Here is a 15,190-nt window from a genome sequence, read left to right as displayed (position 1 = left end):
CCTATCCTTTCCTTTTAACCATATCAGTCAGTTCAGTCATCTCCGACTCTTTGAGACCCCGTGGACTGCATCATGCCAGGCTTCCCTATCCATCACCAACTCCCAGAGTTTACTCAAACTCATGTCCATGGAGTCGTTGATGCTATCCAACCATCTCATCGTCTGTTGGCACCTTCTCCTCCTGCCTTCAATCTTTCCCAGCATCGGGGTCTTTTCTAGTAAGTCAGTTCTTTGCATCAGGTGGGCAAAATACTGGAGTTTCAGCTTTAGCATCAGTACTTCCAATGAATATTCAAGACTGACTTCCTTTAGGATATACAGATTGGATCTCCTTGCAGTCCAAGGGGCTCTCAAGAGTCTTCCCCAACACCACAGTTCAAAAGCATCAATTCTTTAGCACTCAGCTTTCTTTATAGTCCAATTCTCACACCCATACATGACTAATGGAAAAATCATAGCTTTAACCATATAAATCACCACAATCTATAATCCTGATCCTTTCACCACATGTCAATTTTATTCATTTTAAGTCATCTTGCGCATTTTCATATTAATTCCTAGTACCATTATTTTACTTATGGATCTAAGCTTTTTAGGTTCTCTATTTATTTATTATTGACTAGTACAATGGAAAAATGGCCTTTTATAGCACCATGTACTCATTGGTTTAATGTAATCATTATCTTGTAAGATCATTAAATCCATTTTAGCTGATTGATTGTTCTGGCATCTCTTATCCTCAGACGTAAGCTGAGAAGTAACTATGTAGTGTTCAATATCTATCTGTGGAATGAATGAATGAATGGAAACTCACGTGCATTGGCTTGTTGGAGCAGTGCTGGATATCTTGCCATCTCATTCTGTGTTGCTTTCAGTGATGTACATTTAGATTCAGTCAAGCAAAGTAAGGCTGTGAATCTCCCGTTTCTCTGATTTCAAGATTTCACTAACTGTTTATGAAACCTTTTATCTAGTTAACTCAGCTGCTTGCTATTAAGATGTGTTATCTTCTTGGCTCAGAAATAAAGTCCCAGGGTAAAGAAATAAAGAGGCCTGGTATTCTCTGTTACTGAAGCCCTGCTTGATTGTCCCTGGCTTAAGCTTCCTGGGGCTAAATTATCTACAACTGATCTTGTTTTAACATTGTGAAATGTAAATTCTAAGGTATCAGGGGGTGCTTGCCTGGGCCAGAAAAGGTTGTGGTTCTGGGGATGGTAAATGGAAGAAACAGGAAAAGCATTCTCCCATCCTGTTTACCATTGAAGATAACCACCTCCTATCCAGGCTCTAAGGGCCCCCGCATTCCTTACTAGCATTTCCAACACACCAGCAGCAGACAGATCCCTCTATTTTAAATAATTTGGAATCATTGGATGCTGCTGGGGCTATACTAGCCAGTGGCCTATAATCCTTTCCTATCTGAAGCAATATAGACATTCAGCTCTTCCTATTACCTGTGTCACTGGTGGTGGTGGTGTCCCCAGACTTGATTCTAACCACCACTTGCATAACATGTACCCTCTCAGTTTTTTGTAATTGATATTTATGGTCTTCTCCCATTAGTTCATGAAATTTATTCAAGCTACCATGCTGCTACACCAATCCTCTCAGGTGCCATTACTGCCATGCCTTCTAAGACTGCCATGATGCCAAAACTGCTAATGATGCCAAGCCCACCATACATTAGTGTCCCTCATGCAGGGACACCACACTGCTGTCTCCTATCTTCAAGGAGGGCACAGTGATGTCCACAGCATGGCCGTTAGTGCCCGTCATTCCCAGAGTCATTGGCACCCTGCTTCATTCATTGGTGCGTGCTCTCTTGCTGCAGCAGGTGCTGGGCATGGCCACCCCAAGTGGGGTGCGCCCACCCTGGGTGCTACCACTGCCATGACTCCTTCTGTAAGCGCTAAAGCCCTCAGGGTGCCCAGCCCAGGCTGTGTCTTCTGGAAATCTAACTGCATTCCAACTCATTCCCTCTCCCACATTGAAGTAAGAAAAGGGCCTCCATTTCCCCTTGGAGTTACACGTTACAACATGGGAATCAGAACAGGGCTTCCTCACCAACACAATCTCACAGTGATGTCAGTGGAATGTTTCGTTTTTGTTGTTGTTGTTGTTGCTCCTTGTTGCTATATCCTCTACTTCCTAGGGTTCTCCTAAGAGTCCTGGAATTGTGGTTTATGGGAGAGGGGCAAGCCAAGAGCTTGATAAGTCACACACTGGCAGGTGTCCCCACCTTGGTCCACAACTCTCTGTCCTTGGAACATCCTTGTGTGCTCAGTTCTCTTATCATGAATTGTGTTATTTTTCCTACAACTAGACCACTTTGTCCCTGCCCCATGGGCTTGCCAGTCTTGGTCAGATTGTTTGAATCCTAGAGTAAAACAGTCTTGAATTACTGAGACGTGGGGACATTAGCATATCTAATCCTCTCCATCTTTATTTCCCATAAACTCTCTTATTTACACACAGCTCTGCAGGTTATAGGTGTTTTTACACCAATCACCTCATTAGTTTCATTATAACCCTGTGAAGCACACAGCATAGGTATGATTATAACTGTTTCAGTCCTGAACCAAATGAGACCCACAGGTGCCCCTTGCCCAAGGCCATGTGATGAACAAATTACACAATCCACACTGAGCTCAGCTGTATTAGTTCTTCTGATTTCCTTATATGATACCAATCCTCAAAATCCCTGGGTTATGCTTAGTGATGAAGTCTGGATAAGAAAAATCTACTTTTAATTATAAGTAGAATCCATTAAAGACTTTGAAACATTAGCAAAGTTTGGAAAGTATGAAATGTATTTGTAAACAAAGTCAGAAATTTATAGAGAGTATTTTCCTAAATAGAATTCCCTCATAGCTAATAATATGGCACAATTTGAGTTAACATGGGAGGGAAAAAACTAGTAAGACATTGATTAATTTAATTCCTGTGCAGACTTTTACCCAGAGGGATGGCCCTGCTTGCTGGGCTTAAAGGAAGTGTTTCAACTCAATTCACCAAGCACGGATGCAAACTGTCTCTTTTTCATGCCCTGAGCTAAGGTACAAGGAGGGATAGCAAAGATGATTACAAGCTAGACCTTAATATTAAAGGGTTCACAGTTTGCCAGAGAAAATAAAACACAGACACAAATAACTAGGAGACAGGTTGAATGTGATAAGAAACAGATAAAAAGCCATAGTAATATCTAGGGGTGTAAGAAATATGAATGACAAAAGCCTTCTTTAAAATGTAAATAACGTTGCAGAGGAATAGGAACAAGAATCAAACTCTGTTTATAAATCATATCTATGGGGGATGTTAGATGATGTCCCACCCCATAAACATGGTCTTGTGATATCAGTGTAGTCGCTGGCTGGTCCTCTCTTCACCATCAGTGTTGGGAAGAGAGTGTATTGTGTTGTTCTGAGTCAAGGGCAGAATTTAGACTCGTTAGTATTGACTGCTGAAAATCAGGCCATTCGACTGTGTGGGTGATCTGACTCAGCCCAGTCCCTTCTGTCACAATTGATGTTCTCTAGTTTCATTAAGAGCATTAAATTTCCATGGGGCAGATTTCCTTTTCAACAAGGTGCGTACAACCCGCTAATGATGATCTCAAATGAGAAAGTCGTGTGCATCCATACAAATTGAGATCACACCTCCATCCCTGGAATATAGCTGTGATTACATTAAGGACACATTACAAGTCTGTCGCCTCTCATTTCATTCATTGTGCCTGTGAGCTGTGTTGGATCACTTTATCTCCTATTAAATTGCTAGCATTTCCTTTGGACTCAGATATGCCTTCTCTAGAACAAAACAGCAGCACACCCAACAGTTCCAGTGAGGAAGTGAAAGGGAAAGTCACGGCCCCTTAAGCAAGTGTGTGGACAATGAATGTGCCTCTAAGAAGGACAAACATGCCTTTCTTAATTCCAAAATGCAGATTACTGACATTATGTGTAGGATGTGCCTTCCTTTTCTTTTACAAAGATTAAAGTTTGGATGGTTTATACCCATTGCATCACACAATCACTTTGCATGTGACATGCCGAGATGAGACAATGGTGACCAAGAGCACTCAGGGCTTTAGGGGTACTGGATTGGTGATTAAACAAGGGCTGTAGTAGCCATTCTCTGCACAAACATTTAAGGCTTTTTCTGAGGAAAATGACCTATTATATTTCTGTATCTGTTTACTTTAAATATTGAGCATTTTCTTTTTTCTAAATGTTACCCCACTCTTTTCATATATATTTATCATTACAACTCCTGAGTAGACAGGACTAATCTCATTGCTCTCACTTTATAGGAAAGAAATAAAGAACCAGACATGTTTTTAAAAGGAGAGAGGAGCCATGTAACACAGACACTTAACAGTGAACTGGAAGTCCAAGTCGCCACATGTGTAGTTCTGTTGTCTCTCTCTTGGTTCTATAAGCCTTATGGACACTGACTACATAGGATGCTGATGACGGGGAAACCCAGATAGTGCGACGGGCTAGAAACCTCAGTCTGTATATGGCATTGCCCTTCATATGGCAGGAAAAGCATTGGCCTGGGAATTGGGAGTCTGAGTTCTACTCTGGGCTCTGCCCCTGACAACCATGATCACCTTGAGTAAGTGCTTTAATATCTCTGAGCAGTAATAGCCCAGTCTCTGCCTATCCCTTGGTAATTGCAAGATTCAAAGGGAAAAACTCATAGAATAAGTTTGGGAAGTAGAAATCGCACTATGAGTGCACATCTGTATGTTAGGAGGGATATTTAGAGCTGTCAGAAATATAAATACGGGTGGAACAGGGAATGTACAGGCTTAGAAAGGACTCCACTAATATATGCAACTTGAAGAGTGAATCAGTCCATCACAGGTGGTGGTTTCTAAAACCTCTGTGTGTGCTGATGCCTGAGATAAGTAAGGGATAAAGTATTTCATCATCCAAATGCAGACAGGCATAAACTGGAATGTCCTACAGAAACTGCGTATGAACTCCTACCATCCATAGGGTTCCAGATTTAATGGATTCAGGCCAAGAAATGTCTTCTCTGTCAAGCTGTCCTGATGGTCAATGTGCTTTCTACGTAAGGCCCCACTTGTGTCACATCTGCCATGGACAACATCCAATCCTCTCTGATTCCCTCTGCCCTCCCCTTCCTGTCTGCCAAAGTAGTCCATAGAGGCTGAGAGCATCCTTAAGGTTTGGGTATTAATCCTCTTTGTGAAGAGAAGTCATCACAAGTGAAGTGAAGTCGTTCAGTCATGTCTGACTCTCTGTGACCCCACGGACTGTAGCTTACCAGACTCCTCTGTCCATGGGATTTTCCAGGCAAGAATACTGGAGTGGGTTGCCATTTCCTTCTTCAGGGGATCTTCCCGACCCAGGGATCAAACCCACATTGTAGGCAGACACTTTACTGTCTGAGCCACGAGGGAAGTCCTAAAGTCATCACAGGGGGTTGACAAATGTTAAATCATCCGTCTACTGCCATATCTTCCTGCATGATTATAGTCACTCCTTTAAAACAGTCATCTGTTGCATGGTTTAAATCTTAATTTCTGGATTTCAAAATGCTTTACTAATTGCTAAACTTTAAGTTCCATTCACTGTCAGCAAAGCCACAGATATCCTGTGATTTCTACTTTCTGCACAATGATAACCTCCTTTTCTGAACTGGACTGCACCATCAGAGATGCCAAGAGGACTCACCAGTCTATCTCCCAAACTGGACCCCAGGCTCAGGAGCACCTGGCTGTCAACTCTGCTGTCATCTCCTCCATGCCTGCATGTGAGAGGCTCACAAGAAGCCCTAGAGGAAGGAAAAATATAGAACATTACATTTCACTCTTCTACTTGGCTCTTAAGATCATCATAAATTGCAATTGGTTAGTTACTGGGAAATAGAATCTAAAATATTTAAAGTAATTGACTTTTTTCCCTGTGTAAACAACTTCAGAGATAAGCGAAGGGTTAGCATATTATCTCCACATCTCCCTTCACATACACTAGGGAGAGAAGGGAGGGATGTTTGGGAAGATGCAGTGATAATCTTTCCCAGCCGAAATACCTAATTACACTCAGGTCTGAAATCCCTAAGTTAGCATATTTTGCCCATTCATTGCTCAATAAATATTAATTGGTGGAGATGGGTTATAATTTAGCATGTGTATAATATATAATTTACCTGTAACCTATAATTATCTTAAATGTTCAAATAGGGAATTGATTGGACTGAAAAGAAAATAACTTATTTAACTTTAAAAATGTTGTTATGATCTAACTCTTCATGAAATCACCCACCCCAGACATCATTTCACTTAGATAGGCTAACTACTCTATGCCACGTTCCCTCAAAAGGAAGACAGGGTGGAGTGGATTCTGAGCTCAGTATTATGTATGTTCTAAAATTCCCTGGTATATAAGAAATATTCTGTGCTCTTTGCCCATCTTAGACTGGCCACCTTCCATGAGAACTGCCTCTTCCACACACAGGAACAAGGCCCCAGTAGCCCACATTTGTTTTATTTGACATTTTCTTCTTGGCCATGAATGATTGGAACAGGGGTAGACTCTTTTTTTTTTCATATAAAAATGATGTTTGCTATTACTATTTACCAATGAGGAGATGTTCTTTATTTACACCAGTAGAGAGAAGGGCAAAGGGAATATACATAGTTAGCTCTTAAGAGTGGACTCTTGAAGTAAGCCAAACCTATCAGATGATCTCTTCTAGGAATATGGAAGTGGAATTGAATTCAACCAGTGCTTTCTCCATGTGTAGCTGGAATTGAAAGGTAGAATTGGGAATTTCTGGGCAGCTATTTTCTGCTCAAAATATACATAGAGAGAGAGAGAGAGAGAGAAAGCCAGGCTCAGAGAGAGGAAGAAGGAAGAAGAGAAGATGAGCAGAGAGAAGATGAGCAGAGAGGCAGAGACAAAGGACAAAGAAGGAAGGAGTCCCTACTACAATGGTTCCTTGACAGCTTTCCACCCCTTCTTCCATGCCTTTGAAAGGCCCAGCTGCCCTATGTCACCAAGGTACACCAACATCCTGACAACAAATCCATCTTTATTCCACCCATGTCTTTCTTAAATTAGTTCTTACTGGTTTCTGTTGCTTGCAATCAAATGAATCCCCTCCTAGACCCTTAAGAACACTCATTCAAGTCAAGGAAAGCAATTCCTCAGCCTTTCACCATGTTTTCCCCAAGGAGACTCTGTAACTCTTAACCACTGTCTACCTTCCCAAGCTCAATTTGTCAATGAATAAGCATATATCATTGGGCTTCCCTGGGGGCTCAGATGGTAAATAGTCTACTTGCAATGCAGGAGGCCCAGGCTTGATCCCAGGGTTGGGAAGATCTCCTGGAGAAGGGAATGGCTGCCCACTTCAGTATTCTTGCCTAGGGAATTCCATGGACAGAGGAAACTGGCAGGTTATAGTCCATGGGGTCGCAAAAAGTTGGACATGATTGAGTGACTAACCCTTTCACTTCACTTCATAAATCATTATGTCTAACTTTGCTAATTCCTGTTGGTAGAGATGAGCATAAAACATGGTCTCAATTCTCAGACAGTCAAAGGCTTCTCCAGACAGGAAAGCAAGAGAAACTGAGTGACAGCTGCCTCAGGAGCCATAGCCTTGATTCAGCACCAGGAGGAGTGTTAAACAGTGCAATCAACAGGAAAGAATATTCCTTTGCTAGCTCACTCGCACACGTATACCTGCCCAGCCATTTGCATACACCTGGGTGCCTACGTACAAACATGAGCACAACGGAAAAGAAAAGGCAGTCAGAGCCCGATCAGTGCTCTCTGTGTGACATCCTCATTCCCCACATCTCTGGAGTCTTTCTGAAGCCACAGGAAGCATTCTGCCCAACCAGCCTCCTGTGAAGCTTGTAATCAGAATTGCCATTCAGATCCATCTTTCAGGGCTCCTTGCTTTGCAGTTCTATTATTGTTTCATGAAACTTTAAAACTTTCCACCCTTCCTTCATTGTAGTCAACTTTAAATAAATTCAGAGTGTCACTTGTTAAAATAAATGACATTTAAACAACCTCAGCATGGTAACTCATTCCTCATTATCATAGAGAGCTCTTCTGAAAGGTCTATAGTACATTATCTCTACGAAATGGATTTTACCTTCAATATTAACCTCATTGCTCAGAGAGGACAGGTGCTAAGCACTCTGGTGAGAGGTGGCATAGAAATGCATAGGTAGATTGATAGAAGCGAGAAAGTGACGATGAACTAAAACAAAAGCAGGGAAAAGGTTTAGGTTAAATATTAGGTAGCAAAGCCAAGCCGAGAGAGAGCTGCAATGATTGAGCAAGCTGCCGTGGAAGACTGAAGAACGTTTTTATTATTTCAGCTACTCAGAGTGCATAAGACCTGTGCTTCTGGCAAAAAAAGAAGCCACTATGTGGGGTTTGGCAAGTAACTGCAGTGAATCTTAGACAAGTCCCAGGTAACTGGGAGTCTGATGTCCTTATTTTACAATTTGGACAGCTAAGGCCCAAAGCAGGTATTTCTCTACTTCAGGGTACCCAGTGAGGAAGTGAAACAATGCAGACTAAAGCTGAGGTCAGTGAACTCATTGCCTGAGTCTTTCCTGTGAACCATGCAGTTCTCATAGCTCTTTTGCTTCTTCCTCCTTTAGAATGTGGAACCAACTGATCTGAATGCCTGTGCCCTGCCTGCCAACATGTTTTCTGGGCATGCATATTCCCAGAATTAGCTACATCCAGTAGGAAAAAAAAAAAAAAGTTTGTTCTTAACAACACAAGGAACCAAAAGGTACTTTGCTCCCTCAGTGATATCCAAAGACACAACCCATGAATGAGGCCACGGCCACTACATGAGCATGTCCATTCCCACCAGAGGTTGCTGATATTCTCTGATGGAGAGTCTCACAAATATGGCTGCCTCCTCACTCACAAACTTTCCCTGAACCCAAGAAGTCAGCCTACAAGAATCTCATGAGATGTCGAGTCTCCTAGACTCTGGTTATGGGCTGTGAGCTTGGTAAAGCTAAGCAAATCTTTATAGCATTTGTGCTATGAGCCAGACCTTGAACATGGGCTGTTAGGAGAAGACTAAGAGAGAAATTACCTAGGAATAGGTGGACAAAGAGGCAAGTTTTACATGTGTAAGGCAAAGTAAGAATACATGGCTGTACTCATGAGCTATTTAATCTACTAAAAAATGAAATAAAGAAGTCAGTGTGGGCATGGGTCTGAAGGCAGCAGGAAGGAAGATTGGATATGAATAGGTATTACTTCCATAACCTGAAAAATAAGTCGATATTTTTTAAGGAAAGTAAGAACACAGAAATGAGAGTCCAGGGACGAGAGTTATGATCTTAGCCTATAACTTCCTGTTTGACCTGGGACTCACTCTCCCTCTCTGATTCCCTCATTTGCAAGATGGTGACACCTGGACCCCCTTCCGGCTGGGACCCACTGCTATGTCTCTGCAGCCACTCCCCTGTGGTGTCCTGAAGTGAATTCCCTAAACATTGCCATCTGCTTCCTCAAAACTTCCCTGGGGGTCGCAGAGACTCGTGTGTCTTATAAAATTTCTCTCAGATTAAAAGCATTTTCATAAGGTCCAAAAACAGTCCAAAGTATATCTTGAGAACTCATACTGGTAAGTGTTTAAAATAACTATTTACTGGCATTAATGAAAATATTTGAGGTGCTCTTACAAAGTTCTAGTTGTGAAATATCAATAAAATAATTGCCTAATTCCAAACAGCGTACTGTTCTAATTAATTCTGCATGAGACATTTTTCCAGCTTCAAAGATTGCTTTACTTGCATTGCATAACAAAATAATGGTATAATTAGGAATAAATTTGTCACTTTTATAAGTAATTCCTTTTTATTATGTGTTTGGAAGCAAAGCACAAGCATGATTAAAGCCCCCCTTTAAAAGGTTTTATTAATTATTATGATTGTTATGGATAATAAGCATCCACAAGCTGCAGAATGTACCCCGGGCAAGATGCACAAAGCCACAAAACATGGCAGGAACACAACAGATGCCGGATTCAGGTTTCTTATCCTCTGTGGCTCAAGTCTCCCTGTCCTGTCCCTTGTGTGAGGTCAGGGAGCCCAGGAGGAAGAAGATTTCACTTTCAGTCTCCCATCTCTACTCAGGCACCCTTCCCACTGGGAAATCCAATAAGTAGACCCTTTGTTCTCAACACCCTCCTGGCCTTTACTTACTTCCCCTCCAATACTCCCAATCTTATCAAAGCCCAGTGAGTCCTCAAAATTCATCTCTGAGAGTCTTCTGCCAGAAGCCTCTTCGGGCTGCCACTCTGGACTGTGGGCCCCTCCTGAATTATGGATCCTGTTGTGTTCACTGAGTATTGAGCAATCTGAGGGTAAGGACAGCTTCTTGTTTTTGCTTTTGTTTTTCTTACGTCCTCAACACAAAGCCAGTTGTAGTAGTCATTCAAGAACATTTGGACGGGTCAGTTAAAAACAGAATAAATGAATAATAAAAGCCTATTAATATGCATTGTCTAAATTCCCAGGGATTGGACTCGCCTAGTGAACACAGGTGCCAACAGCCCGATATCCAACCAGCTATCCTGACAAGTAACTGGGGTAGCTACTACCTAGAGCTCTCTCCTTCCATAACAGCTAAATGGCTGGCATTTGGGAATCCACACTTTAACCCACAATGCACCTCATCAGCCTTTTCTCATCAGCTACTCAAGGTGAAGCCATGGATCCACAAATATTGTAGCCATGAGTGCCCTCAGAGGCCACTTTCTTCAAGTCTCTCATTTTATATGTAAGACTCAGATAAGGGTGTGCTCCCTCAACATCATACTAGCTAGGTGACAGGGGGGTTCTGCTTGTAGACAGGAGCTCTTTACTATGCACTGCCGGCTTACCTCCTTCTTCTGGAGGCCAAAGAATTCATTGTACCCAGCTCCCAGGATATGTCAGAGACAGGCAGCAGAGGGGATGAGGGAGGAAGCCCATCTCTGCCACATCATCCTTCGCTGCACTCTTTTTTGTGTTTACAAATATTTCACAGGCATTACTAAGGTCAGAAGACTGTCAGGGATGTTGATCCACCTCACTTCTCAAGGTCATTCCTCTGCCTCCCCATCTTTTCTCCCAGTTCTCATGGCCCTCACCCTCACTCGAAGTTCCAGCCAAAGGGCAGCCATCCTACAGAGGATAATCCCCACGGAAACCCCATAAAAATGAACACAAAGCAGAAACCATATGTCTTATGTTAGGTCCACAGCCTGGTTTCCTAAACTTGCTCTGTCTGACTTTCCTGAACCCAGCCCTCATTTCCGTAAAATGTGCCTGTCCCAGGGCACATTTGCAACAGAGGTCAGCCCTGAAGAAGAGCTCAGGCTAAGCTACGTGAAGGAAAGGTATCCGAGGCTACATTGGAAAGTTCTTCCCCAAGACTCAGAATCACATCTAAAAGAAGTGTGGTCCTCGCTGTCAGTCCACAAGTCAGCCTCTCACAGCAAACAGGAAAGTGGTCTGCCACACCAAGGAGCAGAAGAGAACTGCCCTCCATATCCCACCTGGTCTCACAAGACATCTTCAGGAGTCACATGGAGGCACCCAGTTACAACACCAGTCAATAAATAGGCTCTATTTTAATCAGTTCTTTGCAATTCCTTCTCAAGCTCCCTTCTCTAAGGATTCCTGCAAATAACTGACCCAAAGGACCTAGTGCGTTCTGAAAGAAAGCCACTAAGGGATTCTCTCTGGGTGACACCAAGCCTGGATGAGAAGTAGGGTTCTAGTGTGACGTATGTGGCTTAGAACTTACCAAGAACTCCCTGGACCGGGTGAAGCAGAGCTGGGTCTAATCTATGCTTGAGGTGGAACAGAGAAGGGAACAGAGAAGAGCCTTCTTTGTTGGGCCAGTTGGATGGGGAAGGCCAGCTGCAGGATGCTGACATAGTTCTGGGATTGGCAGATGGGACACAAAGGTCCTGACTGAGTGGACATCCCAGAGAGGAGGATATGTGGAATGTGAGTTGGAACAGAACCTCACAAGAGAGGAGAATGCAGCTGTGGAGGAAGAAGCTACTGCTGGCCTCCATTAAAATCTCATCCCACCAACCAGCACCTATCATGTTCTACATTTTTTATTCTCTGCTGCTACCTTCAAGGTTTCCACACACACTTGACTATGTCTTGAGAGTGTTTAGACCAAAGAAGCCTGAGCATCACCCCAGCCCGGTGAAGTAAGAAAGGGAAAAGGAAAGGAGGCATATCAACTGCCCTTTCTGTAGGTCAACAGTCCCTGAAAGTAGAGGACCAGGGAACTCATTTCTCCTGAGAAGACCTCCTCAGAAGACAGTGCTCCTCGCTCTGCATGTTCCTGCAACCTCACTAGTTTCTGGTCCATTTCCTTTCAGTCTCCTCTTTCCCCCGCCTTTTCCAGGTACCAGCCCTCACTCCTTGAGTCTCTCCATGTGTCGCCACATCCACCCTTCTTAGGATGCTCCCCAAGCTGATTAAGACAGGCCAGGTGGAGAGGAGAAGGTACAAGAACCACACACATCCTTCTCTGTCAATAGCCAGAGCCTGATCAGGTTCCGAGAACATTCACAAGGGCACAGAGGTCTTTCCTGTTTCATTGAGCATCTGACAAAGCGCCTTCCCGAACAGAACTCATGCTTAACTTCATTCCTTCCCCGACCTCCTCTATGTGAAAGACTGTAAACCACCTAAAAGAAAATCACAGACTTTTCATTTCGGCACCCAAGTCTAATGTGAGGCTCTGCATTTTACACACCAGGTAAAACTGAGTGCTCGTGAGGAATGACCGGTGGGTCAGGAGGGCTGGAGATCCCCATTGTCTGCCTGGTACCCAGCATCACCGCTTCCAATTTCCAAATGCAACTCAAGTGCCACCACTCTGAGCACCTCACCTGGTTTCTCTAAGCCTGCCCTGATCACCCCATCTCAGCACCCATGATACATATGACATGAACCTCAGTAGAAATTCATTGTCTGCTGTATTTTATTCTCTTCTGACCTGCGTGTGGACTGCGAGCTCTGCAAGGAGTAGAGGGTGTGGCTTCTGTTTTTCCTGGATCCTTCCCAGAGCCAAGGAGATGAAACTCGCTGTGCATTCATCCATCGATTCCTTTCTTCCACAAGCATTTGTCAAGCACCCACTCTAGGATAGGACTTATTCTAGGCACTAGACTTACAGAGATGAATGAAAAATATGGGCCCTATCCTTGAGAACTCTTGGTCTAGTAAGAGAATCGTCCATGTGAGCAAGGAATGACCATACAGTGCAGTCAACCATGCAACAAAAGTACAAGCAGAGGGAGTTCTCAGAGAGCACGGAGGACAGGACAGCCTGGGAGGGAGAGGCAGTGGGACTGTGTGCCCAAAGCTGCTCAATAAATATTTGTTGATTAATTAGGGAAGGAGTACACTTCTTCAGGGATTACAGGGACAAAATGTCCTCATTAGCTGATGATGAGAGAAACGCTTTCCTTATAGTCAGGAAGCTCATGGGAGTTGGCAAGCGATAATCTGTATATTAATGATAACAAAAGGAACAAACACTGGCAGAAGCAGAAAGCTCATAGGCACCTGGAGCATCAGATAAGCCCATTACATTTCTGGGCCTGCAGCCCCCCGTCCTGCCCACAGGACAATCTCCTGCCTGTCTTTCTCCCCAGAGAGATGTTTGGACTCAGAAAAAGCCAAGTTCTAATAATCTGGCCCCAGGAATCTCCATGGTCTCAGACCTGCAGTGGACAGGCCAACAGATGTGCAAGTCTTTCTTCAAGATCCTGGCCTGGCAAGGGGTAGGAGTCTCTCTCCATGGCCTGGGCTTTGCCTGCCCAGTTAACTGATTCTGCAGCAGATACTGGCTCAGCACATTAAGGCAGCTCCAATTTTCCATGTTGATTTTACTTCTCCCTTAACTCTCATAAGTTGTCTTTAACAGTGATCTTACCCTTATGGTTTATACGGGAAGCAGCTGTGATTTTTCATCCTTTGAACTCTTGAGCCAAATGGCTTACCACCACCACCTTACTCATCCTTTCCTCTGGACCAGAGGACTGGTGACACGGTGGTTGAATGACAAGCATTCACTGCAAGGCTGGTACTGTGTTTACTCCTGTACCCCACTTCACAGCATCATGCGGCTCCTATGGCCTTAACCTGTCCATAAGTCACTATCAAGCTGTAAGAAAACACTGACTAGTAAGCAAGTGAAGCTGCTTTGCTCATGTGGGAGAAGATATCTAATCACATAGTAATATAAGGGGTACTTACACCTCTTTTCAGGAGATTCCTGTGACTTATAATGGGCTTTTGGTCTTGGTTAACTTCACAATTTTTATGACTACCCATCTTTTTCAGTGTCGACAATTGTAACTCAGGTCTCACAACTCTCCATATTAAATATGTAAAAGACAGAAATAGGTCCTATCGAGCAATCAGTGAGAACAAAGGACCGATAGGGATTTCCCTGAAAGTCCAGCAGTTAAGACTTGATATTCCAATGCAGGTATTCAATCAGGAGTGAGGGTTCAATCCCTGGTTGGGGAACTAAGATGCCACATGCCTCATGCCCCACCCCCAAAAAAAATTAAAGGAAAAAAACCCCATAAAAACAGAAACAATACTCTAACAAATTCAATAAAGACATCTAAAAAAATAAGATGTTAGTTTTTTTTTTTTAAGAAAGGACATATTTTTTCATCTAATATATGATCAAACAATAGCAATGGCTTTTACGTTAAAACTTATGATATTAAAGCAATTAATTTCTATATGGATCAGCGGTCTCTGTCCATGGTAAGAAAATGTTTAAATCATATTTAAAGCTGAAAATGTAGTCATATAGTGTCAATGACCCTTCAGTCTTTGGGTGTTCAAGGTTCAAAAGCAACATATCCAGTTCTTGAAAGTTTATTTGTGGTTTGAACACTGGAACTCACTGTAATATTTCATTTGCCATTCTAAACTCCACCATCTGGAGGTCCAAGTATCATATGGAATTGTGTTTTTTAGGGCAGCAGTCTTTTTGGCACCAAGGACCAGTTTTGTGGAAGACCATTTTTCCATGGACTGGGACCTGGGGGTGGAAATGGTTTAGGGAAGATTCAAGTGCATTACATTTATTGTGCACTTTATTACTATTACTATCATATCAGTTCCACC

The 15,190-nt window shown here is 43.0% G+C and overlaps 1 protein-coding gene across 1 annotated transcript in view; it reads right to left on the bottom strand.

The window, feature by feature from the left end:
• The window catches only part of LOC145546554 (uncharacterized), a 590,051-nt gene that overhangs the window by 112,524 nt on the left and 462,337 nt on the right, over nt 1–15,190 (bottom strand). The window contains exon 7 of the mRNA XM_081593669.1: nt 5,706–5,805. Within this exon, the coding sequence (XP_081449795.1) occupies nt 5,706–5,805 (100 nt within the window). The remainder of the gene's footprint in view (nt 1–5,705; nt 5,806–15,190) is intronic.

This window comes from Giraffa tippelskirchi, chromosome 4, assembly GCF_054371585.1.
Source record: "Giraffa tippelskirchi isolate mGirTip1 chromosome 4, T2T-mGirTip1v1.2.pri, whole genome shotgun sequence".
In the NCBI taxonomy this organism is placed as follows: Eukaryota; Metazoa; Chordata; class Mammalia; order Artiodactyla; family Giraffidae; genus Giraffa; species Giraffa tippelskirchi.
This window is presented reverse-complemented; position numbering and strand designations above follow the sequence as displayed.